Source organism: Rhipicephalus sanguineus, chromosome 4 (genome assembly GCF_013339695.2).
Source record: "Rhipicephalus sanguineus isolate Rsan-2018 chromosome 4, BIME_Rsan_1.4, whole genome shotgun sequence".
Taxonomy (NCBI): Eukaryota; Metazoa; Arthropoda; class Arachnida; order Ixodida; family Ixodidae; genus Rhipicephalus; species Rhipicephalus sanguineus.
Genome location: NC_051179.1, coordinates 82,728,801 through 82,754,232, shown reverse-complemented (window position 1 = coordinate 82,754,232; position 25,432 = coordinate 82,728,801). Strand labels below are relative to the sequence as shown.

The following is a 25,432-nucleotide window of genomic DNA, read 5'->3' as shown; positions in this document are numbered from 1 at the left end:
AGTGTGCTCGGAGAACTCTTGTGTAGTTTATTTCACCACCACAGGTTTATTGGTAGAGGAGAAAACCAAGTTCAAAGTTTCATTTTTAAATTTCGCCCCGAACTTTGTAATTCGTGACGTAAAAGACTTTAAAGAGCATTTAACGTATTTTGGCGCCACTGGCTCGACGAAATTTCCACAAACTCGTTATGTCAAGTCTCTGGCCCCTCAGAGGACAATGTACTTCGATTTAACCGATTAGGAACTACGTAGGCCCAAGCAGGCGGCGTCAAAAATATGTGACGTCACGGCAAATGGTGCGGGAATTCCAAGGTGGCGTCGCCACCTGTATTTTCTTTTTGCGCGTTTTCTCGCTTATGAAGCGTCTTCTCGCAGCAAGCGTGGTGTTTTTGGTATCATGGAAGACTACTTTACTAATGCGAGGAAAATCGTTTTGCTCTTTAGTGTCCCTTTAAAATTACAACGTATTGAACTTTCGTGCATAATTCCATAAGTACCACCCACTGATTTCATGCACGTTCAAATGAAACGCTACGCGTGCTTCTCCGAAGACGACGCGCGAAGACTGTGCGTGCAGCATGCTGCACCGAAGACGTGTTGCATCATATCCTTGTTGGTGCACCTCAGTGCTGGGCAGTATCGAAGATACATGTATCTTAGATACTATCTTAGATACTCTAGGGGTATCTTGTATCTGTATCGCGATACGTCTCGAAAGACGAGTATCTGTATCTGTATTTCCGATACATTCGATAATGTATCGTGTATCTTAAGATACAAGATACTTCTATCGCAACACAACCACGCGAAACAATAATCGCTGGCCAAGCTCCGATTCTCACGCTGGTACTGGTGCCACTAAGCCATCTGAATAAGTCTAAGGGCAGTGACGGTGAGGGTAGAAGATCAGGAAGACAAGCACGCGGACGTCTACGCCCAGCCCACGTACCTTTTGTTCTCTCGATTTCTTTTCTTTTTAGTTGCGCCAATACCGCGACACTTGCTCTTAGCCACTGTCTTGCACCGCGTACTCCAGTGCGTGCGGCGTCTATCGCGCAAATTCTGATGTTGTTACAGTGTCGTTATTAGGGAGTTTTAGTGCCGCCGCCCCAAAGCGGCTTGGGTACGTAAGCCCTTGCGTTCCTTTGTATTCTCCGTGGATGCGGCTGGGAGTACAAAGGAACGCAAGAGCGTGCGTAGGCAGGCCGCTTGGGGGCCCCGGCACTAAAACTCTCTATTGAAGATTCTCTTGCGTCTTGCTCCGTAACGAAATGTGATGCGTGCAAGAATGGGGTTGCTTTGCGTCGCGTGCATTTTACATATCAGCGATTTGAAGGATCTCGTGGATGTAAGTTTGACCTGCATGCAATGAATTAACTTATATGCAAATAAGATTCTAACAACTTTAGCACCACTGGTACTGATGCTAGATCTAATAGAGCAAGCGTTTACCTAAGAGAAAATATCTTGGCGTACCGTATTTTTCACTTTCATCTACATTTATTCAAAGAATTTATGAAATCATAATTTGATTATTAGCACAAGTGCTTTCTTAGCTGTCATTTTGAATCGCATACATTACCTAGGTCGCTGCACTGGTTTTCCGGTCTGGTCACTGCAGTATATCTTTTGTAACGCGCTCCCAAAATAAGATTTCTGCTTTATTCTTCTAACTGTCTGCTTTATTTCTACTATTGTTTACAGATTTACACATTGCCAAGGCGATTTTGAAAACAAATATATTATTATGTGGGCGTGCCTTGAATATACAGTACAAAATATTCTGCTTACCGCTCAAGAAAACAGCGAAATTGAGTTTTCGTTATAATAACGGAAATCATTAGGAGCCATCTTAAAGTTGCTAGGAAGGGGATTCGAGAAACGTTGTTTTACTGAATGTTCCGTTTTACTCATGAGCGTCCCAACGAGTCGTTTCAGGCAATTCTCCATAGGCACTGAATTTTCTATTGTCTCAACAGGTAAGTTGACGATACTTCATGCTGATAGCTAATAAGGGCGCCGTCTATATTGTGTTTCTGTACTCATTCAATGTGAATGTTTGATACACAACCACCTCTCTATTTTACTTATATTTGTTTTCTTGTCTTAGGCCTCCTTAAATATTTTTCGTATTACTAATCGCCATGTAATGGAAGCTATAAGCGGCAATAGCGCGAATAGCGGCGGTGTCCTGCGACGCTTTGTGCAACTATACAATACGTCTGAGACATTTCTGTGTTGCACATGTTCTCTCGTTGAAGAAAAATTGCTAAAATATTCTACGTTAGTGAGTATATCAACAAAGAATCCCTTACGCCAGCAGCTAAGTAGAACATGGAAATTCATTGCAGTTTTACGTCATCTACGTATACACTAGGGGTCTCAAACTCAGCTTATAGTCGGCGGGCCGCAGTCGCGAAATTTAGCTCCAAGGGCCGGGACAGTGATGACGGTGGGGTCGGAGAGAGTTTGAACAAAATGGCGTTGCCATTTGAAAGAAAGCCTTTCCAATATCTCATATATAGGTCATTTCTGAAGGGGATTTGGAGTCAGGATTCGAGAAACATCGATACCGATGTACACAACGAGTGAAATCTGGACGCGGATTGAAATATAGTCTTTGTTCCACGATTATGTCTCAGCACATGGTGACCACGTGTTCCTCACGAAAGAAATGCTTGAGACCAGTCATATGTCTGTGTAGCTCACGAACATACTTATTTAGAAAATAAAAACAAATGGGACGGAGACGGTCATGTGAGCCGGCCGGGCCGCTAGCGAACGCTCTCAAACCCCGTATACACCATGCGTCCCCCCCCCCCCCCCCCCCCCCCCCAAAAAAAATGTCGCTACCAGCGTTGCTGCTGCTGTACATCTGTCCGGATATATGGTATTGTGCAAACTGTCTTTTACGGACAAGGTAAAAGTCCACACCGGCCGGTATTTGCGAAGGTTACTTGTTGACGGTATTGTGATTATATGGCAACCCGCTAGCTGGTCGGCAAGCTGAGCAGCGACTCCCATCAATTAAAAATGACAAGCAAGAACCGCTGTCAGCGAAGTGTATAAAGAGTTGTCCAAGCCCCAATAAGTTGTTTTGGAAGGAAACTAATGTACTTTGAGCAAGAAGGGCGAAACTTTTAAGATACTAACAGACATTTCATTCAAGTGAAACAAAATAGGTCAGCCCGGTTAGGAAATTTTCAAGCATACATTCTCGTGTATAGGCATTTGCTGCTACATTGTATGGATGTATATTAACAAATTTGAGAATGTATCGAAGTATCTTAAGATACAATTGCCAAGTATCGTATCGGATACAATTATTGCGGCAGTATCTTGTATCTGTATCTCCAATACTTTTTTCCTCAGTATCTTGTATCGTATCGCGATACAATTTCAAAGTATCTTTGCCCAGCCCTGGTGCACCTATATCGTATGCGTGCTGTATACTTCGATCCTTATCATCCAGTGTCGTTCGCAGTGCGCACGCACTCGGTCCCTTATCTCTGACTCGCGGCGATTTTTTTACGGTTCGGTGCACGAGCCCTCGTTGACCGATCGCGCATATTGCGAGTCTGTACCGCCAAGATGCTGACCCGCCGCTGCTGCTGATGCAGCTCCTTTCCTGGAATACAGAGCGCTGACTTCGACGCCTTAAGAACTCGGAACCGTGATCGCCATGACTTCTGCGTGCAGCGCATTGGTTGCGCAGTTGTTTTGCCGAGTTGGGAATGGGGTCACGAGTTCAATACCCGGCGGCGGCTGCAACACAAATATGGGGGTAAAACAAAAAATAACAAAAAGAAAACAGTCAGCTCCCCGCGACGACTGAACGATCGCAATGCTACTTAACTTTATAGAAGATCTGACTTCAGTATTCAGCATGATGAGCCATATTGCACAGGACTAGAACGCACTTGAAGAAATGTGTTCTCAGACGCATTGCCGAAACGGCTCACGTTATACAGCTGCGTAAGTGAACATGAATATTAAAGGTCCTGTAAACATTTCATCTACTATCCTCTCCCTCCGTACAGTGCATAATAGAAGGGTTGCACACGGCTCGCTTTTGTGCACGTGGCCTTTTTTAGAGCAGTTTTGGCTGACGATGGCAAAGACCAGCTTACAAGAATGCTTGTTTCCGTATAACGGGTCGGTTGTCGACTTTGTCGTGCCCAGTCCTGCGGACTTTCCCAAGATAATCGCACAGAATTAAGTGGCTGAAATAGTCTGCTTGGGCCGACGTTCTGGACTTCTATAGTCGTTCCAGCGGAGCAAGAGTACACATACAAAAAAGCGAAACTAAACGAGAAACATTGCAGGATGGACTGACTGAAGGCATGCCTCCCCGCTTTCAGACCCCATTCTGCGTTGAAGCCATCGGTACGCGAAGAAGCGTGAGACATCTATGCGCTTGAACATCGACCCTGGAGACTGCGGATAAGCGCAGATATAGCTGATACATGCATGCACAGTTCCGATATGCGAACTGTGCCCGCGTTTAGAAACCGCGACGTTATCTTCCTTAGCTCCTCATCTTCGAGCCTTTTTGTTACTGAGACTGAGAGCGCGAAGGGTCGACGTCTTGCCTGAGGCTATTCATTGTCGCACAGCGACGCTAACGGATGTGCTACACAGGCTCGCGTGGCCGCTCGCATAAGTGCTGCTTCTTGCCGTCGAATAAGAGCAGAATATCACGAAACACGGCATAACGCAATATGTACCCTATTTCCATATTGTCATTGCAATATGTTTTTGATATAGGCACTGTATTCACCTTCAAAGTGGTGTGAGTGAGTCATCTGCTAACTGGCTGACTCCATCCCTTCACACCGTTCCTCCCCTGTCCGCCATTGTTGAAGGAGGGAGAAAAAAAAGGGGGGGGGGGATTCACACGCAGAGTTGCCGTCGGGCAGACTTTGAAAGTAGCCAGAACTCAGCGTAAAGGTAGTCAAATGTAGCCATGCCATTTGTAGCCGAAGGCAACAGTAGCGATATTGTGGATAATTTTTGAATATTTAACACATATCACTTTGGACCAATGCAAACATAAAATAAAGAGCCCAGTTGTTTTCCATCTTGCTTGGTTTGCAAGCTGCAGGTAAGTTGTAAATGAATAAGCAACTTATTACAAGTTCACTTGTATCGAATAGAGTTCTCGCTAGAGTCGATTTGGCATATTTCAACACAGCAGGAACTTTGGAGGTTGAAACAGCTTTCCTTAAAGCCCTGTACCGAACTCGAATGCGGACGCCATAAGAGCAGCAAGAGCAGTCCAATTTGAAGTAGTGAAATATCGTTGAAGATGAACAGTCCAGCTTCATTTAGTTTAGCATCTCGCTTTTGTCAAGTCCAAACCAGAGAAAACGCGCCGGGTGCGGTCAGTTTCGATATCGCCATTAAAATTCGATTATGAAGATCTCAAATTACGCGCAGCTTTACGCGATTTCGAAAAAAAACTTGGATATGCCATAAATTGAATCGCGGACTACAACTTCCTAATATAAACTGACCTAATCTCAATATTTAAAAAGTTGATTAACGATTTTTTGTCTATTTGTCATTTTAGTGTCATTTTAGCTGCGGCAAAGTATTTCTGCCTCGACGTAGAGTTCGTGTGCGAAAACGACAGGAGCCTGACTGTAATATGATTTTTAGTGACCTTTATTATCTAGAAGGAAAAAAACTCGCCCTGCATGCACCGTGCGGACACAATCTGTATGCAGGATGTTTAGCCGTTGCCCTCTTCTCGCCAAACGAATTTTTACAGTCACTTGTATAAGACCGTTAACCAAGGCAGTGGTGCTGTGGTCGCGGTGCTCGGCTGTTGACCCGAAAGACGCGGGTTCGATCCGGGCCTTGGCGGTCGCATTTCACTGGAGGCGAAATGCTAGAGGCCCGTGTGCTTAGATGCACGTTGAAGAACCCCACACTGTCGAAATTTCAGGATCCCTCCACTACGACGTAGCTCACAATGTAGTTATAGTGGTTTTGACACGTAAGACACCAACCTATCATTATAAAACAAAACTGCGGTGAGGTGTGCGTGTTAGATGGTCAAGCAAGCGCTAGTTCATCGCTCACCGAGTCATTACCGAATGAATCCAACCAGCGCCTCCTCTATTTTTCTGTGCCTGGGCGAAGGAGCGGAGCGCAATGGGAACCGACCGTCGGCGTTAGTGCGGCTTTTAGCCGCCGGGCGCCGCCACCGTAGTAGACCAGCCGTCGCGTCGTCGCTCGCGGAAACGAATGCCGTGGCTGCATTCGAAGCTGCTGTATGGTTCAGATTTCGGCTGTATTCGCGTTGTTTAAAGTATAATGAAAACTTGTAAACTAGAATCATGAAGCACTTGTCGTTCTGGACAACCAGCCCATTTCGAAGGCACATGTCTTTCGCGGCTATTTGATCGAGACGCTCGCGCGTCGTCTGCTAGCCCGATTCCAGAGAGCGCATGCCAGTGATGCGCGGAAAATCGTTTTGTCACTGTTACGTTCGCTTGACTGAGAGTCGGTTATTGACTCTCTGATAGTCGATTTTCGAAAGCAGCATTTGCCAAGAGCTAATACTAAAAGCTTGGGCGCTTAAAGTTCGCCGATGCATACCGTCTACTGGTGTAGCACACTATACACAAGCCATGAGTTCATGCGCTAAATAACATGAAATGTCACTATAAGCTGCTTCCAGTGACAATGTACATAATGATTGTCGGTTGTTTCGCCGGTAGCGCATGTAGTGTCCATGGGCTCCGATTCTTCAGCTTCGGGACCTAATGTCAGTGCTGCATGCACATGGCGGCGATCGCGAGGCAGCGTTGCTACTGGTACTAGATGCATTCGTTGACCGTTCGGACGCAACGCGGTCACGTTTAGGGATACTTGCCATGCTTGATTCAGTTGTTACATTGGTCTGCAAACGTGAAGGGTAGTCTGCAAATAGTGAGGCTACTGCATCCTCCGTAAGCCGCCGCTTCTTATATTCTATGAAATCTACGCGTCGTAAACAACGGCTGCATATTCTAGTGTAGTGTGAAGATATATTAGGAGACCAATTATCCCGCCTAATTACTGCAAGCCACCTCTACCGAACGCCAGCGGCAGCTGGAATTTCATGGAACGACAGCCGAACAGTGTATTAAGGCGAAAGCTTAGATGCCTCATCAAACGCGAAAATTGACCGTCGGCGGCATCAGCACGAGTGATGCAAAAAATAATTACGTGATGACGTCATCATATGACGTCACAGATCATAAAATTTTGTGACATCATCGTGACGTCGTCACATTACACCTTCGCTTGGTCAAAATGGGCTGATCACGGAGGCAGTGCATGCCTCCGCTGATGTGCAGAGAGCTTACACTGCCTCCGATCCTTGAGGCTGTAAGAAAACCACGTTAGGCGCAGGAATATCTCGGAGGGAGGCAGGGAATGTTCAATACGTTGACTGGAAGAAAAAAAAGAAGATGGATTTCGCCTTTCAGTCGTCTTAGATGAATGCATAAGGGACCCTATGAGTTTTTTTTCTTTATCAATAAAGGGAAATAAAAAGACATTCGTGATTTCTTTCAGTTCCATTTGCAGAATGGAACACAACAGTATGACATACTAAGGCATTAGGGCGGTTGCAATAGCCTGAAATAGAAAATAAAACGCGAATACTATCAAACACGAGTGCAAGTATCGAACCGGCAGAACGGCCTGACAGTCGTCCTACGGAATACTTACAGCGGGGATGGAAAGACACGTGAACATGTGGCATCTGCATTGTTTGCTGTTTCGCAGCTATCTTCAAGTGGTTATAGCCTGGATGATTGATGAGAACACGACGTCATCCATGACACAATAAAAGACCATCTAGCATCTTTTTATTGCCACTACGGTTAGAGCGTGATGAAAACAGCGCGCCGCTATGTTCGCGTTTCTTTCCATCCCCCTGTACCTGTGAAAGCCTGCAAGAAGCACAAATGCAATTAAATTCGGATGCATACACGAATTCGTGAGCTTCGTGATACGCGCGGCCGTTCAGCGCCAGCTTCGTGTAGTCTACTTGCACAGCGCCACCACGCGGCAGCGGCGAGCGGACGCGGAGCGCGCGCTCGACGGCCCGAGGAGAGCGTTCGCCCAGGCACTGTAAAATGGAGGCACTGATCCAACAGACAACTAAGCCAGGGAAAGCGTATGGGAAATTACTTGTTTTCAATTGTAGTGTAATAGTTATGACATAAATTTAAATGAATTAAAAGGACGAAGAAACACCCTTTCCGTGGGTGGAGCCTGAACCCAGCCCACCGACTGAAATGGTGTTTTTTCGTCCACTTTAATTTTAATTGTGTATCGTTACTACACCACCGTTAAAAAGTTTCCCCTATGCTTCCATTGGCTTAACTTGTTTGTGTCTAACAAGGAAACAAGGCCCTCGAACCCTTCTTTTGTTCCTAGTCATTGACAGACACGGAATCATGCGTGTAGGACCCTGCAGTCGACGCGCATGCGCCGAGAATTTCTAGTCATTTCGGCGGGATGATGGTGAATATTATCCAGAGAAAATTCCGCCGATTTGCCGACAGCCAACTATCACGCTTTGTGCGTTGTCATCCGACAATTAAGACACGTCGGTTTAAGTCGTTTATGAAAACCAGCGAAGGATCGCTATTTGATGAAGAAACTCACTTCGATCGGGACTCGAACCCGCGTCATCGTTCTCAGCTGAGTACCACAGCCGCTGAGCCACTGAGGCGGATAGTAAAACACGAAGCAAGTACATTTCGAGATCCGGATGACACAGATCATTTAATAGTCCAATCTGCGTATGGGTCTTACACACGAAACATAACTTCTTTGCACTAACGTCGGTAAACACGAGCTTTGAATGCCCAGCAGTCCCTTCATCTTTCACAAGCGTGACAGAAATCTATAAAATTAATTAGAAACTCATCGAAGACATTAACATAAATGAAGACGCCGGCAAAGAACGACCGTTGTCAGGAATGCCGCGTACGAACTACGGAGTGCAGACATGGACACAATGAACAGCCCATCTTCGTACATTATATATCCATGGTCTCGCTTCTTTTAGGGTGCGTAAAAAACAATGATTTAAAAGCATTATATACAGTGCAACAGTAAACTGCTTTCCGTATAAAATATAGTCACGCTCAGTGCACCTTCCAGTTTCTTAGAGATGACAGGAGTTCTTATACTAAAGTAATAAGTAAGATAAGGCTTAGTGCATAAACGCACCTGTCAATGGCACAATATTTGGCGGAGATCAAAAGCGCATCTCCGGGGACTAAAAAGGAAACGCAGTACTAAACAAGCATCGGCTAAACCGTGCGTAACGATATATATAAAAACGGGTAAGCACCAAAAAATACGGGTTTTCAGTATAGTCCGCGAGCATATATTCTCCCCGAAGGCACACTTGACTGTCCCGTTCCATCACTAGAATCAGTTACAACTGTCCTGTGCTTCAGCGGCGAGACACTTGAGGATCTCGCGTCCGATTGCTCGCGCCATGGGCGGCGGCACGGCGTTGCCCACCTTGCCGATGCCTGTCCAGGATGGTGCCGAAGAACCGGTAAGTGTCCGGGAAACCCTGCGACCTCGCGCACTCCCGCACGCTCACCACTCGGTGCTGCTCGGGGTGCAGGACTCGTCCCTGCTTGCCCATCGGCTCCGGGTTGGTCACGGTCGTGCTGAAGAAGCCGTCCCACTCGAGCCGACCGTACAGTCCGGCCCAGTGGTTGTGCCTGTTGCCCGTGTGCGGCAGGCACCACGGGATCAGGGTGTTGTCCTGGCGACACACCGGGTCGCACGGCTTGTCCGACGCGCACGGGCAGACGCCCCGCAGGGCGCCCGTCGACGACTTGCCGTTCTTGGAGTCGTGGTGCGTGTAGCGAAGCTTCTTCGTGTACGTGACGCCGTCCGAGAGACGCACCACGATGTTTGGCAGGTCGCGCCAGTCGGAACCCGGACCCAGGGGAATGTGCCGCATCCGGGCCTCGACCAAGGGCGCCATCTCCTTGCAGACGTGATCGCGCAGCACGGCACCACCGGCGCGCAGAACCTTCTGGAACGGGGTCAGGGCCTGGGCACCGTAGGGAATCTCGTTGAACTTGGCGCCGTTGCGGATCTCCGGCAGGTCCGACATGGCGTCGCGGACAGTGATGGTTCTGAGCGGTGCGGACGAGGACCACTTGCAGTTGGACAGATACTTGCGCTCGTCCACCATGACGGTCAGCTGGCAGGCCCGCGGAGCGAACACATGCTGCGGTTCGGGATAGAGCGGAAGCCTCTCCCCCGGTGCAGCTGCTAAGATGATGGCTCTTCTGCGCGTCTGAGGCACTCCGTAGTTGCCGGCCTGTAGCACGCCAAAGGTGCACTGGTAGCCCATGCTGATCAGACAGCGCAGGGTGAGCTTGAGGACCATGCTGCGCTTGAAGGAGACGAAGTTGCGCACGTTCTCGAGCAGGAAGAAGCGAGGCCGGTAGTACTCGCAGTAGCTGAGGTACGACGCGATCAGAGAGTTCTTGAACTGGGAGTACTGCCTCGAGTTGAAGCGGTTCATGCCGCTGAAGCCCTGACACGGAGGTCCTCCGCAGAGCAGCTCGACGTCTCCCTTCTGCGGCAGCGTCTGACCGCGTTCGTTGACGGTCTCGCCGTCCATGACGAGCCGCAGAAGACGATTGCAGTCGTCCGTGAAGATGGTGGCGTCGGGAAAGTTGAGACGGAAGGCCGTGGCCGCGGGCTCCTCTCGCTCGATGGCCCAGCAGGTCTCGCTGACGCCGGCCTGGTGGAAGCCCTCGGACAGGCCCCCGCAGCCCGCGAAAACGTCGAGGCTGCGCAGCTTGCGATGAGGAACGTAGAACTCTTCTGGCGGCTCGATGGCGACGGTTTTGGTCGAGCTCTTGCCTTTCTTGCCCTTTCCTTTGCCGAGACAGCCCATCATGCGCGCCTTGGACGAAGGTTCCACGAAGCTCTTGGTCTCGCTCTCGTACGCTTCGGTAAAGTAGAATCGGTGGGGGCCTCGGCGAAGGTAGTCTTCGACTTCCTCGGCCAAGTTCTCGCCGTACACGACGTAGCACTTGCCGCACACCTGGTTAAGCTCGACAACGGCTTCTTCCTCGGAGTAGTACAAGAGGCAGAGGTCGGCGTCCAGCTTCGGCTGATGCGTGTTTTCGGACCGGTAAAACTTCTTGACTCTCATTCTGAACATTTCGGGCTCGTTCTTGCCATTTCCGCTGCCAGACTTCTTGTAAATGGATACGATCTTGCCGATCTTGAAAGGTTCGGGAACGTCGGCGTTCGATCCCTTGATGTATTCCGAACGTTTGCGGTAGTACTCCGGGTACATGTCCTCGTCGACGTCTTCCTTTTTGACGCCGCCCTTGTTGTTTTTGCTTTTGGCCGGCTTGTAGTCGAATTCGAAAGCGTCCGGCTCTAAGAAGACACACTCGCTGATGCAGAACGATTTACCCTGGAACGATATACTCGAATAACAGATCCTGCCGTTCTCTTCCTCGACGACGTCTCCGGGAACGGGAGTCTCCAGTTTCTCCTGCGCTTCCGCATGACGGCACGACGTACACGCTTGCGTCACGTCGCACTCCTCGGGACAAGGCAGTTCGGGCGGATCGACGAAGCGCGCGTGCTCGGCTTCGTAGGCCTTCTGGTAAAGAACGACCTGCCGTCGTCTTCGCCCTGTAGCACACACTCGTCCTCCAGACTGTGCACGCCGCCGCGAGAGAACCAGTCCTCGGCTGCCGGTTTGTGCACCACCGTACAGAGGTCGTTGACGGCGCTCAGACTCTGATTGTCGCACTCGTTGACGAGAAACAGCTCGCGAGGGTCGGACGACTCGCCCAGGACGGTGTCCGAACCCCGCCAGAACCAGTGCGCGTGGAACATCTTCTCGCCCGACGGGGTTTCGTACATGTGCACGACTCTGGCCACGTCCAGCGGAGTACCGGGATCCGCCGGGGTTACGAGCACGAAGTCGCCCCAACGCAGTTCGTGACCGTTGACCAGGGCGCGCGAGTAGTAGGACTTCTTGTTGAGCTTTGCGACGGGCTTGTCGTCGGCCCATCTGACGTCGCTGCCACCGCGCCGCGCCGTCTTACGCGTCGCGGGAGCCTCGGCCTGCGCGGCCTTGCGGTCCAGCTCGTCTTCCATCTCTTCAGTGTCGCCGTCGTCTTCTTCGGCCTCCTGGAAGACCTTGTTGAGGCAACGCCGCTCCAAGCAGCACTGCTTCTGCCGTCCCGTACCGCCAAACTTGACCATGTCCTTGCAGGCGCGGCACTTCCCGCAGTCGGCCGACTGGCAGGCTTCGCAGACTCCGCACCGCTTGCGCCTGGCTGTGTTGGACGCCTTGTCGTCGATCTGGCCGTGGAACAGGACTTCGAAGACGTCTCTCACCAGCGGAGTCGTCGTGGCCAGCGTGCCGACGGGCTTCTTGGGCAACACTTCGCGTCGACCGCGGCGCATCGCTCGGCGCTGACCCAACGTGACTCCCGCCAGGTGAACCAGGCTCCGCAAGCACGGGGTCGCGATCAGGTGCGCCTCGTCGTCGTCTCCGGTGACGTCGAAGCTCTGCACCTGGTCGACCACGAACTGGGCGTTTCGAAGCAACGCGTCCTCGGTGAACTTGGCGATGCCCTGAGGCGGGGGCGTCAGCTCGAGCTTGTTGAGCAGGTCCTCGTACGTCGTATTGGGATCCTTCACGAGTGTCTCGATCACCAACTTGCTCATGTAGATCTTTTCCTTGATGGCGTCGATGAAAGGAGCGTACTGCTCGCTCGGTGCCATGAGCACGTAGTCGGCGTACGGAGTCGTGAATCCCGATCACGGCCTTCTCGCCGCCGTCGAAACCCGCGGTCCACCACGCGCCGATGGGTCCCATCGCCTTGCAGCAGATGCCGTTCTCGGGTGAAGGGTCCTCGTCGTAAATGGGCTTGACGTACCCGCTGAAGTAGAGCTCCACGTCTCGCTCGATCAGGCCGGCGTCGATGGGGCAGAGATGCGTGTGCCGGTCGTAAACGGTGAACTGCGTGAGCTTGTGTTGCGGCGTATCCATCACGTCGTCGCCGCCGTCGTCGACGGCCCCGCTGTCGTTGAACACGCTCAGTCGCGGGTCGGTGAGCGCCGAGAACTCGTCGACGGCGTCCGCAGGGGTCGCCCTCGAAGAGCCGCAACTCGGCGGCGTCGAGCACCTGGCGACAATCGGAGCAACGGGTGTAGCTCACCTCCGCGGCGGCCGGTTTCTTGCTCTCGGCTTGCTCGCCGTTCTCGCTCTTGACGCGCTTTGCCATCTTGCTGAACAGCGCGGTCAGAGTAGGCTGGCTGCTGCCGGCAGCGTCGCCGTTAGAGCGTCGCTTGCGTTTCCCACCTTTCAGCTTGGAGGTCGGTGGTGACTCCTCTTTGTCGTCGCGGTCGTCCGAGCCGCCGGCCCCGCCGCCGCATTCCTCGTCGTCCGATGAGCACTTGCCAGTTCGTCGTATCCATCTTCACGGGAGACACGGGCGTCGCGCTGACAGTTTTCATCGTGCCGGTGACACCCTTCACGAGTAAACACACGAAATAAACTCACGCAACGTGCGCACACGATACCGGCTGACGAGAGCGACGACAGCGACGAGGCGAGCGGGCGGTTTCCCGCGAAAAACTTCGCGCGCAAAGCGGCGGTGGCGCTACTTCGTTATCACTTCTGCTCGCTCTCGCTTTACTTAGTTGATAACACCATCGGCAAAAAAGTAGTACAAACTTTTCTTTTGCGGAACATATCTTTATTTGTTTTGTTTTGCTAGTATTGCCATAGAGGAGGAGTAAGAGAGGCTTGGTACAAGAGTACCGTTGCCATGGCGACGTAGGACGCTGCCGATCCGCGCCAACTCCATGCGCGCCAAGCAAAGCAGCGCTTTTGGCGCGCGGCTCGCAACTGTTTTCAACGCAGCTGTTTCGCTTTTTGCAGGGACAATGACAGGTGGCCTCGACCGAAGAAGGTCTCTTACTGGAAACTAGTGAGTAATAGGATATGTTTTTCCTGTGCGCTGTGTCGTTCGTGTTATGGCTAGCGTGATAAAACAGGTAAATGCGTGCATTTGTCGCCGCGGGCTGTGTGATTATCTTTCTGAAAGCGGTTTCGAGTGTATTGTGCTATTATTTTTATTATTATTATTTTGAATATTCAGGTGTAAACTACCCCAGCGAGCAGTTTGATGTTGCTTTAGAAGTGCTCCCAAAGTGTTAATAGTTTAATACAAAGTTGGTGTCGTTAGCGCGCAGCTACGCTTTTATGTTTCTCGCTTCGTACCGTACGTGTTCATTATCTGCGATCGTAATATTCCATGAATTTTGTATCATTAGGAATCATGTGCTGTAATGATTAATCGTTCGATGCGTGCTTTTCTTTAAAAAAACTTGCTAGGAAGTACTTTGTCGCCTGATATGAAATAAAATTTTATACGGATGATTTAGGAAGCTCCGGCAGTGCTATGTCATTAGCGTATCCACGGAAAGGGGGGGGGGGGATGGTTCAGTTCCGCCGCCCCAAATTTCCAGTTGCTGTGTGTACGTATACAGATGCACGCGCATAAGGGAGTTGAACACCCCCCCCCCTCCCCCTCCCCCCGTCGTCTCCTAAAGAAAATCGTGACTAGGCCACCGCTTACGTACGTAGGTGTGCGTTACCTGTTTCTTGTCGTCAAATCTGTGGCATTAAGCATATATGTGTGGATGCTGTCATGTCTCCTCTCTAATGTGGTGTTTGTTAACATTAGTTAAGTTAGCAGAATGTGTAACACTCGTGTTCCCCATTATCGCATACACCACAGGTTCTCTGCCTTGGTTATGCATTGTTTTCTTATAGGTGCCTCACCTACAGCACGCCTGTTGCGCCGAAGTAGTGTGTAACCTATAGCTATATCCCTTTATTTTGCCTGCATCATTCTTGTAACTATTTAATATTCAACGGTAACTGTTTATCATGCTTGCCATTTCTGTACAGCAGTCCTCACTTGGTGCGCAAAAATCAAATGACATGAGACCTTGATTAAATGATATCACATCAAGTTTAAATTTAGCACTACTGAAGTAATGATCAAAACCAGATCTTTTTTTTTTTCTTTGTGCGTTTTATAATATTTGTCTGTGGTTGTTTCTAGCCCGTATAGAAATGCGCGCTACAAGTAATTCTGTTCTGGCTATGCGTGTGTGTGTGCATTTTCTTTCTTAATAGTTCGAGTAGATCACAGACCCTCACATGAGAAGCCATGATGCATACGATAATGGGGGACATGAGTGTTACACATTCCTGCTAATGACTAGCACTTCTCTTGTACATTTCCTTCCTGTGTTGCGACTATGGATACGTTCTAACTCACCTGTTTTAATATTCTTGTGCAGTTTACTAATGACTCTGCAGTAATGCATTGCACATTTATTTATGCCCCATGATTCCCATGATTGATTCATGTTTGTGCCTCAGTTTCGCTATGCCACAGCGCAAGACATCGTACTGCTGTTCCTGGGCACAGTCTTCGCAATCCTCCACGGTGCGGGCTGGCCGCTATTGGCTGTCGTGTTTGGTCACATGACAAACGCCTTCATCACCAGCAGCAGGCGGGCTTCTACGATGGCAGCGACACCAACTTCACCACGCAGCCAGCCTCCTCAGACCTTCGGGGAGGCAATACGACGCAGCGGGGGGCAGTCAATGTTCGACCCCGTCACCGTCCTCGAGTACAACATCACCATGAACAAGTTCGCACTCACCTACGTCATCATTGCAGCAGTGGTCTTCGTGTCTTCATTTATACACGTATGTCAGACGTTCCTGCTTTAATAGTTTGCGTTACCTTGCTCCTTGTGACGACGCAGAAAGGAAAATGTTAAAGGAAGTTTGATTGATGCTTCATCTATAGTCAGATGCAACCTAAGTAGTCCGGAGAGGCCCTGTCCAGATGATGGAAGCACGGCAGCCGATCGCCTCCGCGACCAAAGAAATAGTCTAGCTCGTGCACTCGGCACTGTTCTCCAAAGGCGGGGTCACTGGCCATCTGGCTCATGACATCAGTCTGAAGTGCACGCCCATTGGTGCAGGCTTGTGGGCATCCGCCTTTGAGTAGGAAATGCCGCGGACTTCTAAAGTTGCATCCGACTATAGAAGTCTATCCACATTTTCTATGTGCCGTTATGACTTTGTTGCATGGAAAATTGCAATATTTTAGTTTAGTTTTAGCTGCTTTTACATTTTGTACTTTAATTCAAAACTTACTACATCAGCTTCTGATCATTTTTATATTGGAGAGGCTTTCTAGCTAAGATAGCACTTTTACTTCCATCATTTATTTGTTAGATACAGTGCTTGTATGTCCATCATCAACAGGTGTGGTGCTGGACCCGAGCATGCGATCGTCAGCTGTACAGGCTGCGGCAAGAGCTCTTCTACTCGCTCCTTCGACAAGATGCAGCCTGGTTTGACAGGCACCGCGTCAGTGAAGTTGCCTCGAGGATGAACGAGTACGTGTTATGGCATTGAAATTTGTCCCAACTTTATTGACACTAATAAGCAAGAAGATGCCCCAAGAAAGCAATGCACAGCTGACGTGCCATATACGTGAGTCACACGGGCACTCTCAGTCATGATCGAGCACTGATTAGGATCGAATTTCTTGACTACAACTGGCTACCTTTTACATCTTACAAATAAGCAACTCAAGATTAAGAAACTTGATCGAAAGTGTGACACGTGACACCTGTATTACGTGCACGAAACGCTGTGCCAGTTTACAAAAACTTTACATAAAAAATTATTTGCTTTAAAAAAGTTTTTGTTAGGTGCTCTGCATTCATATACGGCACAGTACACTTACAATAGAAACACTTACGGCACAGCACACTTACAATAGAAACACTTAGTATTTTATTAACAACTAAAGTGGCATGAAATAGAGAGAAATCAGCTAGATGGGCTGTATTGATAAATTATGCGGCCAATAGAGCCACTCTCAATATGAGAAGCAACATGGTAAACAAGGAAAGAGGGCGAGAATAAAGGACAGGTGCCGATACTTTTTGAAGTTCCTGCACTAGCTTGCTGTGACATTTTAAATTTTTGACAGTATCTGCTCAGGCAAAGTTAATTTTGAATTAGTAGAGATGCACTATGATCCATTATAACTTAGCCAAAGGCCAAAATCAGCAAATATTGAGAACCTCTACAGGGCCAAATGTGAAGCAGTACTTTGAAATTTATGACGTGCCACCCATATAACAGCTGCATTTACATGGGTGACAAAACTATGAAATTTCTTTTGTCTTCCAATAACTAACCCTCCCACCATGATCTAAATGAAAGTGAACTTTTAAAAGAATACACTGACAGTCTAAATTGTTTCAGTGTTTCTCTTTACTGTTTCTTCAAGGTTGAGACCTAGCATGAAGCCCTGTATATTTGCAGAATAGAACGCCAACTGACTACCAACTGAGATTTATTTGATGAAAGTGCCTTCTTTATTATAGTGTCACATGTCACCACCGACCAACACGCCCCACTCACGAAACCAGTAATAGCACCAATCGTGAAAGCTATCTCATAACAAAACCTGAGGTCGCTACAGGTCGCTACAGTTCTGCCTTACTGCTTCACTGCAATTTTTTTATGCAGATTGGTGTTCCAGACGTGCCTGGTGTTTACAATGAGGGCTTACGGGCATACGGACATATCCAGTCTTAAAACCAAAGGGCGTACTTGGGGCGTCTTTCAATCCTGCAACAATAATCATTTATCTTGCATGTCTTTCTCTGCATTACCGCCACGCGCCAACGGTGTTTTAAGCTAATGAACCAATTACATGATATCAGTGTGACATTGCACTCTTGACAGGAATGTGGCGAGTGCCGAGTTTTCAAGCAAGGACATGCAAGTAAGCCAGATGATGATTGTTTGTTTTTGGGATAAATAAACTACCCAAATATGTAGCTTAGACAAATGAATCACCTAATGACATCCACAGACAATGAAGCTAAGGAAGGTGTAGGGGACATTATTTGTAGTCATTAACTGTAGTGTACAGATTATGATAAAAGTGCAAAGAAATTAAAGTGGACGAAAAGACAACTTGTCGCCAATAGGGACCTAACCTACAACCGCAGCTGCCATAGCTCAATTGCTAGAGCATCGGGCACATTATCCGAAGGTTGTAGGTTCGGTCACTACCGCCAACAAGTTGTCTTTTCGTCCACTTTTAATTTCTTTGCACTTATATCATAATTGGTACACTGCAGTTAATGACTACAAATAATGCCTCTCTACTTTCCTTGGCTTCGTGGTCTGTTGGTTTGATTAGGTTGTGTCTAACAAAGAAAACGAGCCCTTGATCAATAACCCTTCTTTTAAAACAAACATCAGTTATATCGAGGGTGTGTTTGTGCTGAATTCGACTTCATTAAAATGACGTTTGACTGTAGACATTCGTCTAGCTTCAACTGTAAACTGAATGCCACCTTTAAATGATGGAGTACTTTGTTCACCATCACATTTTCAGTGACATGGAGCGTCTGCGTGAGGGAATGGGTGACAAAATGGGCCTCTTCATCCACTACCTGTCCACCTTCGCGTCTGGCTTTGCCACAGGCTTCGTTGAAAGCTGGGAGCTCACTCTGGTCATCATGTCGGTCACACCACTGCTTGCCTTTGCCTCGGCATTCCTGGGCAACGTGAGTCGCTCACAGTTTTCGACTCGACTACCACTGAATACAAAGAGAAGCTTTGGAAAGTTACAGCAAAGTAGGCGGCGTATAAAAATGTCAACTTGCCATATGCGGCCTCACGAAAGTGAAGGAGCTCAATTTTTCGTCATAGTCAAGAAAACCATTCAAGAAGCCAGCAGTCACAGTAGAAAAGATTGCCATATAATTATGTTAGTTACTATAGATTGATAATTACCATAGATTGCTTCATTGCAAATGGACACCAAATGCTGAATGTTTTCTTCCATCTCCAATAAAATAAGCAAGGAAAGAGACAAAGAACTCAATGCAGGTGGGAGTTTCCTGCCCATTTGATGTACTATAAGAAAGGCCTCCATTGCTTTCTTTCTTTTTCATCTTCTTTTTTCCTAGGAAAGAACATTGTGGATATTGAGATTAACTTGTATACGGGCCTTTCTGGATGTAAATATTTTTTTCCTTTTTTTTGCTAACTTAATCTAGTTCAGTAGCCTGCTTTAAAGAACATTCTCCAAATAGAGAGCTGATATATAATTGAAAAGATTACTTAACATAAAATGAAGACAAATGCAAGCAAACAGGCAGTAGTCTTGTCTAGTACTTGTTTGTAACCCTGCAGTTACTTTGAACTCGTTAATCTCTTCAGTGGAGTTGTAACATAAGAGCCCAACTTTATTTTCACTTCATTTGCATTAATTGTGTCATGAGTTCTCAGGTGCACAGCTCAATGTGCATAGATTGTACAGACTGCAAACTTACTGCAGGCATTACTTACCATTGGCATACCACATTGTTACACTTCAGATGGTGTCCCAGTCGGCAGCCAAGGAGCAAGAAAAATATGCGCAAGCTGGAGCTGTGGCCCTGGAAGTACTGAGCAAGATACGAACAGTGGCTGCCTTCTGTTCTCAATATAGCGAGTTGCAGCGGTGAGTTTTACATCTACAACCTGCTGTTTCGTGCTTCCGGCATCTGCTTTCGTGCAGTTGTTCCACTTCAATTCACCTTTCCTTTTGTTATTGTTTCAATGAACTCAATTCCGTTATTGCCTGTAGGTGGAGCCTGAAACTCGTCATTATGTTAAACATGCATTCTCACTAATTTTGCCAGTGGCAAGAGCATAAGCATTCAGGGTGCCTACCAACTGGGCAAACCAAGAGCTGTCAGGAAATTCTGGTGCATTGGGAAATAGTCAGGGAACTTGTTAAAATCGTGGTCAGATCATGTAAACTGCCAGATACCCCCTGGGTGGGAACAGTCTTAACCTTAGTTTGGAGATGATGAAGTCACTACCTCGGCGTCTTGGTTTTATCGCTAAAAAATGAACACATGAGAGACGACCGAACAAACACTTTTTTTGTCTTTCGTCTTTCTTAGCACTAAAATCAACATGTTGTCAAGCATATTTGCCCACTCACCCAGCAACAAGTTCTTATCAGTCACTACCTTGGCTTTGGCCCCTGAACGGTGGACCAAAAGTCTACGAGTTACGAAAGCAAGGCACGACTTTTATTTGCAGGCTCCACACAGAGGTGGGACTACACAAACATCTCACTTCGTGAACATTCGCTTTGGCTCCCATGAAACTGGGTCGGTGGTGCTCAAATTGCTTTTCTGAGCATTCTATGTAGAATAGTGGCCAGCAGGGGCGTAGCCAGCGGGGGTTCAAACCCCCCGCGAAAATTTTTAGATTTGCTTGTGTATATATGCATACACACATACAAACGCACGCATGAACATGCATGAAGTATGGTTGAACCCCCCCCCCCCCTCCCCGAAAAAAATTTCTGGCTACGCCCCTGGTGGCCAGTTTCACTGGACAGTATATTACATGCTGTCTACTGCAGAACCTCGAAGGCCAAGGTGTTTGTGCCTTGGCTCAACATAAAGCAGCGTGCAACTTATGGCAATGCACGTGGGCACCCGCCGACTCCGGAATTTTTTGTAATGTTTGCAAGGTTTGGGCTTGTTTCACAATTTTATGAATGTTGCATCAATATTTACTACAAATAATCTTCTTGTGAGGAAGTTTTGCTTGTCAGTCTCTGAAACTTGAATTTCAAGTTTAAGCATATTTATATGTAAAAGTTATTCCTAAGCATGCAAACTCGGCAAGAGCATTATCACAAAAAAAGTAGTCTAGAAAGAACGTGTTGCTTGTCCGTCTTTGCTGTTCCAGTTTGGTGCTGCTTTTGTGCTGCATTTAAAGATAAATTGTCGTTAATAAATTACATATATATTCCACAAAAGACGTGGGCTCAGGGCAATTAAAAAAATATTATAAGTGCTATAATTCCTCCCTTTCTGCCCTACTCTTCAGTATAGTGTCCAGGTATTTCATGAACTTTAGCATTCCCATGTTGGCAGAGGGTAAATTGAAGCATTTATGTGTGCATACTTTCTCACAAACCCTTTCAGTGTTATATGTATTGATTGCTATGTTGATAATTTAAAATAAGAAGTCTTTGTGTTCTTTGCAAGAATGGTCTGTGACGTGCCTTGCATGATTGCATATTTCTTTGCCATAGTGTTTCACCTGCGGACTACCATTGACTCTGCATTGTTTCCACAGGTACATGACTGCTCTAGAAGCAGGCAAGACGGCTTCAAGGCGCAAATACGTTGCTATGGCATTTGGATTGGCCTCACATTTGTCGTCCTGTACGGTGCCTATGCACTCGCATTCTGGTGAGTCTTAAGATATCAGACTGATATTTAACAAATGGAATGTGCTCATGATTGCCTGTGTGTTGGTAAAAACATATTTGTTAAATTATGTAGTAAGCAAATGTTTACTGCAATATATAGAGTTGTCGAGAGAACTTTGAACCTTTGCTTTTGTAGTTGTCGAATGCATTGAGGCTAACCCATAGCTGCCTTGATACTGGGTACTTCACTTAAATTATGGTGCAAATGATTTCTTCAAGTTCTAACCTGTTTGCTTACCTAATCTCAAAAAACCATTTCAGGAAACCTTTAACACAAAAACAGAAAAGCACTTCATGCTTTCTTGATTGCAGAAGTCTAACAGTGATTGCACATTTTAAATAACGTGTTTCTTAATAATGTACGTACTTGCGTCCTAAATTGCCTAAACCGGTTTAAGATGAATCAAGTTCCAAGTGCCAAAATTTTCTCGCAGGTACAGCTCGCTTCTTGTAGCAGCTGCTAGGCTGGACCCTGGCAGGGCATTTATCGTGAGTACAGGTCACATTACTATCGTGCACAATTTGCATTGCATCAAAAACTTGTTCCATCGATATTCTCGCTGACTACAACAAATAAGGGCAGAAAAGACATTGTGGTCTGCAAATCACATTGTTGCTTGTTTCAGGTATTCTTTGCAGTCATGGTGGGCTCATTCTCATTGGGAAATGCTTTGCCGCAGCTGAATGCCATTGCCGTTGCACAAATGGCAGCTGGGCGGGCATTTGAAGTCATTGACCGAGTAAGGTTTTTAAAGTTTTATCGCGACTTTTGCAGTGTGATCAGTGTCGCAGCGCGGTGCAGTAAACTAAGGCATAGTTCACGTTATGCCATGTTAAAAGACAATGCACAGAAATAAGTGAGCAAGTTTTTCAGCAGGCAATTTAATATATTAAATTAAACAATGATCAGCTAGCGGCTAAAGATCGTAGTTTTCTAACCTTGTGTTTGGTGCATCATCGGGCGATTCCCAGGGGGACTAATGTGTACAGAATCAAAATGAAGTTACTGCTGTTTGGCATAGTGAACTGTCACTCGTGCAACGATTTCTGCTTTTGGTATAACTGTTGCAAAATAAATAGGTTATAGAGACGTCGTCTGATAACGTTGCGCAGTGACTAATGCGGCCTTGTGGTTTTCACGACAAAAAGTAGCATGAATGAAAAATTGTCAAGGTGGAACCAAGAACTTGCCAGGCTGTAAATTGGGACAGAAAGAAAATTTCTTGACTAGCATTGTAAAAATATATTATCAGGTTTTTTTTTTCTCGTTTGACACCTCTTGATTCTAATTGCAAATGGTAGCAGACAAAAGGTGCCCAATGCAATGCTGCTTTCTTGTAATATGTGTGTTTTCTGTAGGCATAGAACCTGCATGACTAATGTGGGGAGTGTTTTGTGTTTCCAGAGGCCCGACATCGACTCCTACTCTGAACTTGGGGTGCAGCTGAAACAATTCACCTCTAACCTCGCTTTTAAGGACATTTCCTTTTTTTATCCGAGATGTCCAGGCCACCTGGTAAGAGCTGAGCAAAAGTTTTAGATTTGTTTTTTTTTTTCGTGCTTGCACATTGCTTTTGAGAATAATTTTGCCAAAGTAAATGCATATCTTTGTGTCTTCTTTATTGTCTTATTTTTTGTACGGGAAAAATGTATCATTCTTGCCTCGTCCTTCCCCCCACACACCTTGTCCCACTTTTTTTCCTGCGCATGGAAACTTATAAACTTGTTCAGTTTTGTAAAATGCACACTAGGTGCAAAAGTAAAACCTGTACTGTACTTTGTACAACTTTTTCTGTCCCATTCCTTTTGCTTTTTATCATTGGCTCACATGATGCCACGCCTCCAATTTTTCAAGGATAAGCAAGTCACTGTAACAGGTGATCAGAATTAATAGCATTAGAAAATCAGAGAGGGGCTAACAATTAAGCATACTGATGTGGACATAGGTATTCTTATGAAGTGTTTGCATGCACCTCTACTTTGTTACCTTGCTCGTTAACAGTACCAAAAAATATGTAACTAACATTAAGTGATGTTTCCTCACTAATCCCATGCGCTTCTTTAACCTTTTTAGTTTTGAATTTTTGTGAAAAAAACTTTCTCAGATGGTCAAATTACTTACTTTGTTGTGGATTTTGAAGTACGAAATGTGTAAAGTCGGAAAAAACTTGTAAAAAAAAATCAGGAACACTATTTTGGTGTCAGCATCACTCAGAACTGCAAAATGTTCGATAGTATTTAAAGCGTGGTATTCCTTGAAACGGGTCTACGCACAGCGCCTTATCGCTATCTGCTCACATAAAACGCAAGTCCGTTCTCCTCTTGCAGTGACGAGTTGTGTTGGCACACACACGGCATCTTCTCTGCGTGTGGCTGCCTTGGGCAGAGTAAACTCGGTAAACAAGGAGATTGAGAATAGCTCGTGAGCATCAGTGATAAACAAGCTAAGAGCAGCGCCAATGGAGATGGAAATCAGCTGCCACCACCCCTGCAAGGGAGTACCGACAGAGATAAAAATCAAGTTTCACGCGTCTCCGTTGCGATCAAGCAGCGAAACCAAAACCACAAAAGGGTTTTGGCTAGGGGTGTGCGAATATTCGAAATTTCGAATATTTTTCTAATAGTGTTTGCCATTCGATTCGATTCGCATTGGACTTTTACTATTCGAACTTCCCAAAAACAAAACAAATACAGTCAACGTCCGATTGAAAGTGACCCCTTCAGATTTTCAGTATGCTTCACCTCATTACACTGCCGTTAAAGCTGCCTTTAAAGCTCCGTTACGGTCGAACTTGGCCAAGAGACAGTCAACGTCCGATTGGAAGTGGTCCCTACATTTTCAATATGCTTCACCTCATCACATTCAGGTATTGCAGTAAAGCTGCCTTTCGAGCTCCGTTACGGTTGAATTTTGCCAAGAGACAGTCTGGGAGTGCATGGCAACGCACACTAACCCCGATACTGCTTCGGCCAGGTGGGAGGCGGCCCTCCGTAGCTCCCTCCTGGCTGACCAGCTCTGGGCCGTCCAGCAGGCCCGCGGAGCGGCCGGCAGGCTTGGTCTGACGGTCCCGACGTGGGGGTCGCCCGCTGCGCGTTGACGCGCGCCCGGCAGGACCCAAATAAAGTTTTTCAACCAACCAACCAACAGTCAACGTCCGATTGGAAGTGGTCCCTAGATTTTCAATATGCTTCACCTCATCACACCCCGGTATTGCGGCAAAGCTGCCTTTCATACTCTGCTACGGTCGCAAATGCTGGTTCCAACATGGAGATGAAAGATGTGGCAGAGGTGGGGGCTCAATTAATGCTGTTTTGGACCTTAAATTTGGGCAGGAGGTCCGAAAAATCAGAAGCCGAAGCTTTTTAGCATCCAAAATTTCAGATGTTCTTATACATCAACATCTACGAGGCAGATTTGGAACTCCGGACTTGAAGGGAGCACACCCTTGTCCGCCACATCAGTCGGGCTTCCACAGAAGTTGAAAGAGGAGGAGAGGCTGAGGAAATGGCATCTTTGCCTATCACCTGTAAAGCGTTGTCGGCAACACTTTGGTTGCACCAAATCATGTACATAACTGGAATTCGGCCTCTACATTGCCTCATTCTAGATAAGACAAATATGAAACACCACCCCGCCAGTGCTTCATCAAACCAGCAAAACGAAACACTTTCATGTTGCTATCTCATAAGAATATGCTTAGGAATCCTCTCTAACTGCAGTTTCCCTTCGAAGTATTCGAAAAATATTCTAGAAATATCCGAAAAATATTCAATTCGATTAGCACTCACATTTCAATATTCGAATTCGCTTCGCACCCAAAATTTTGCTATTCGCACAGCTCTAGTTTTGGCTCATTGACGTTGTCACAGACCACACAAGGCACTGAAGCTACAAATCTGTTTAGTATCTCCACAAGAAGGTAGCACAATAATTTCAAACGGTTCTCGTAAGTCCTAGGAGGTGACAACACCTCACAGTGAGCATGCATTGTCGTTAC

The 25,432-nt window shown here is 47.0% G+C and overlaps 2 protein-coding genes across 2 annotated transcripts in view; one reads left to right on the top strand and one right to left on the bottom strand.

Annotated features, from left to right (window-relative positions):
- The window catches only part of LOC119390341 (ATP-dependent translocase ABCB1-like), a 197,112-nt gene that overhangs the window by 132,751 nt on the left and 38,929 nt on the right, over positions 1–25,432 (top strand). The window contains 10 exon segments of the mRNA XM_037657941.2: positions 13,967–14,015; positions 15,482–15,814; positions 16,382–16,515; positions 18,543–18,714; positions 19,531–19,655; positions 21,299–21,363; positions 21,366–21,414; positions 21,869–21,923; positions 22,061–22,174; positions 22,840–22,950. Coding sequence (XP_037513869.1) covers positions 13,967–14,015; positions 15,482–15,814; positions 16,382–16,515; positions 18,543–18,714; positions 19,531–19,655; positions 21,299–21,363; positions 21,366–21,414; positions 21,869–21,923; positions 22,061–22,174; positions 22,840–22,950 — 1,207 coding nt within the window.
- Positions 8,766–13,602, bottom strand: LOC119390340 (DNA (cytosine-5)-methyltransferase 1-like). The gene is given in 6 exon segments (XM_037657940.2): positions 8,766–9,540; positions 9,542–11,674; positions 11,677–12,837; positions 12,839–13,159; positions 13,161–13,499; positions 13,501–13,602. Coding segments are annotated over 6 exon segments (4,086 nt in total). The 5' UTR covers positions 13,540–13,602; the 3' UTR covers positions 8,766–9,447.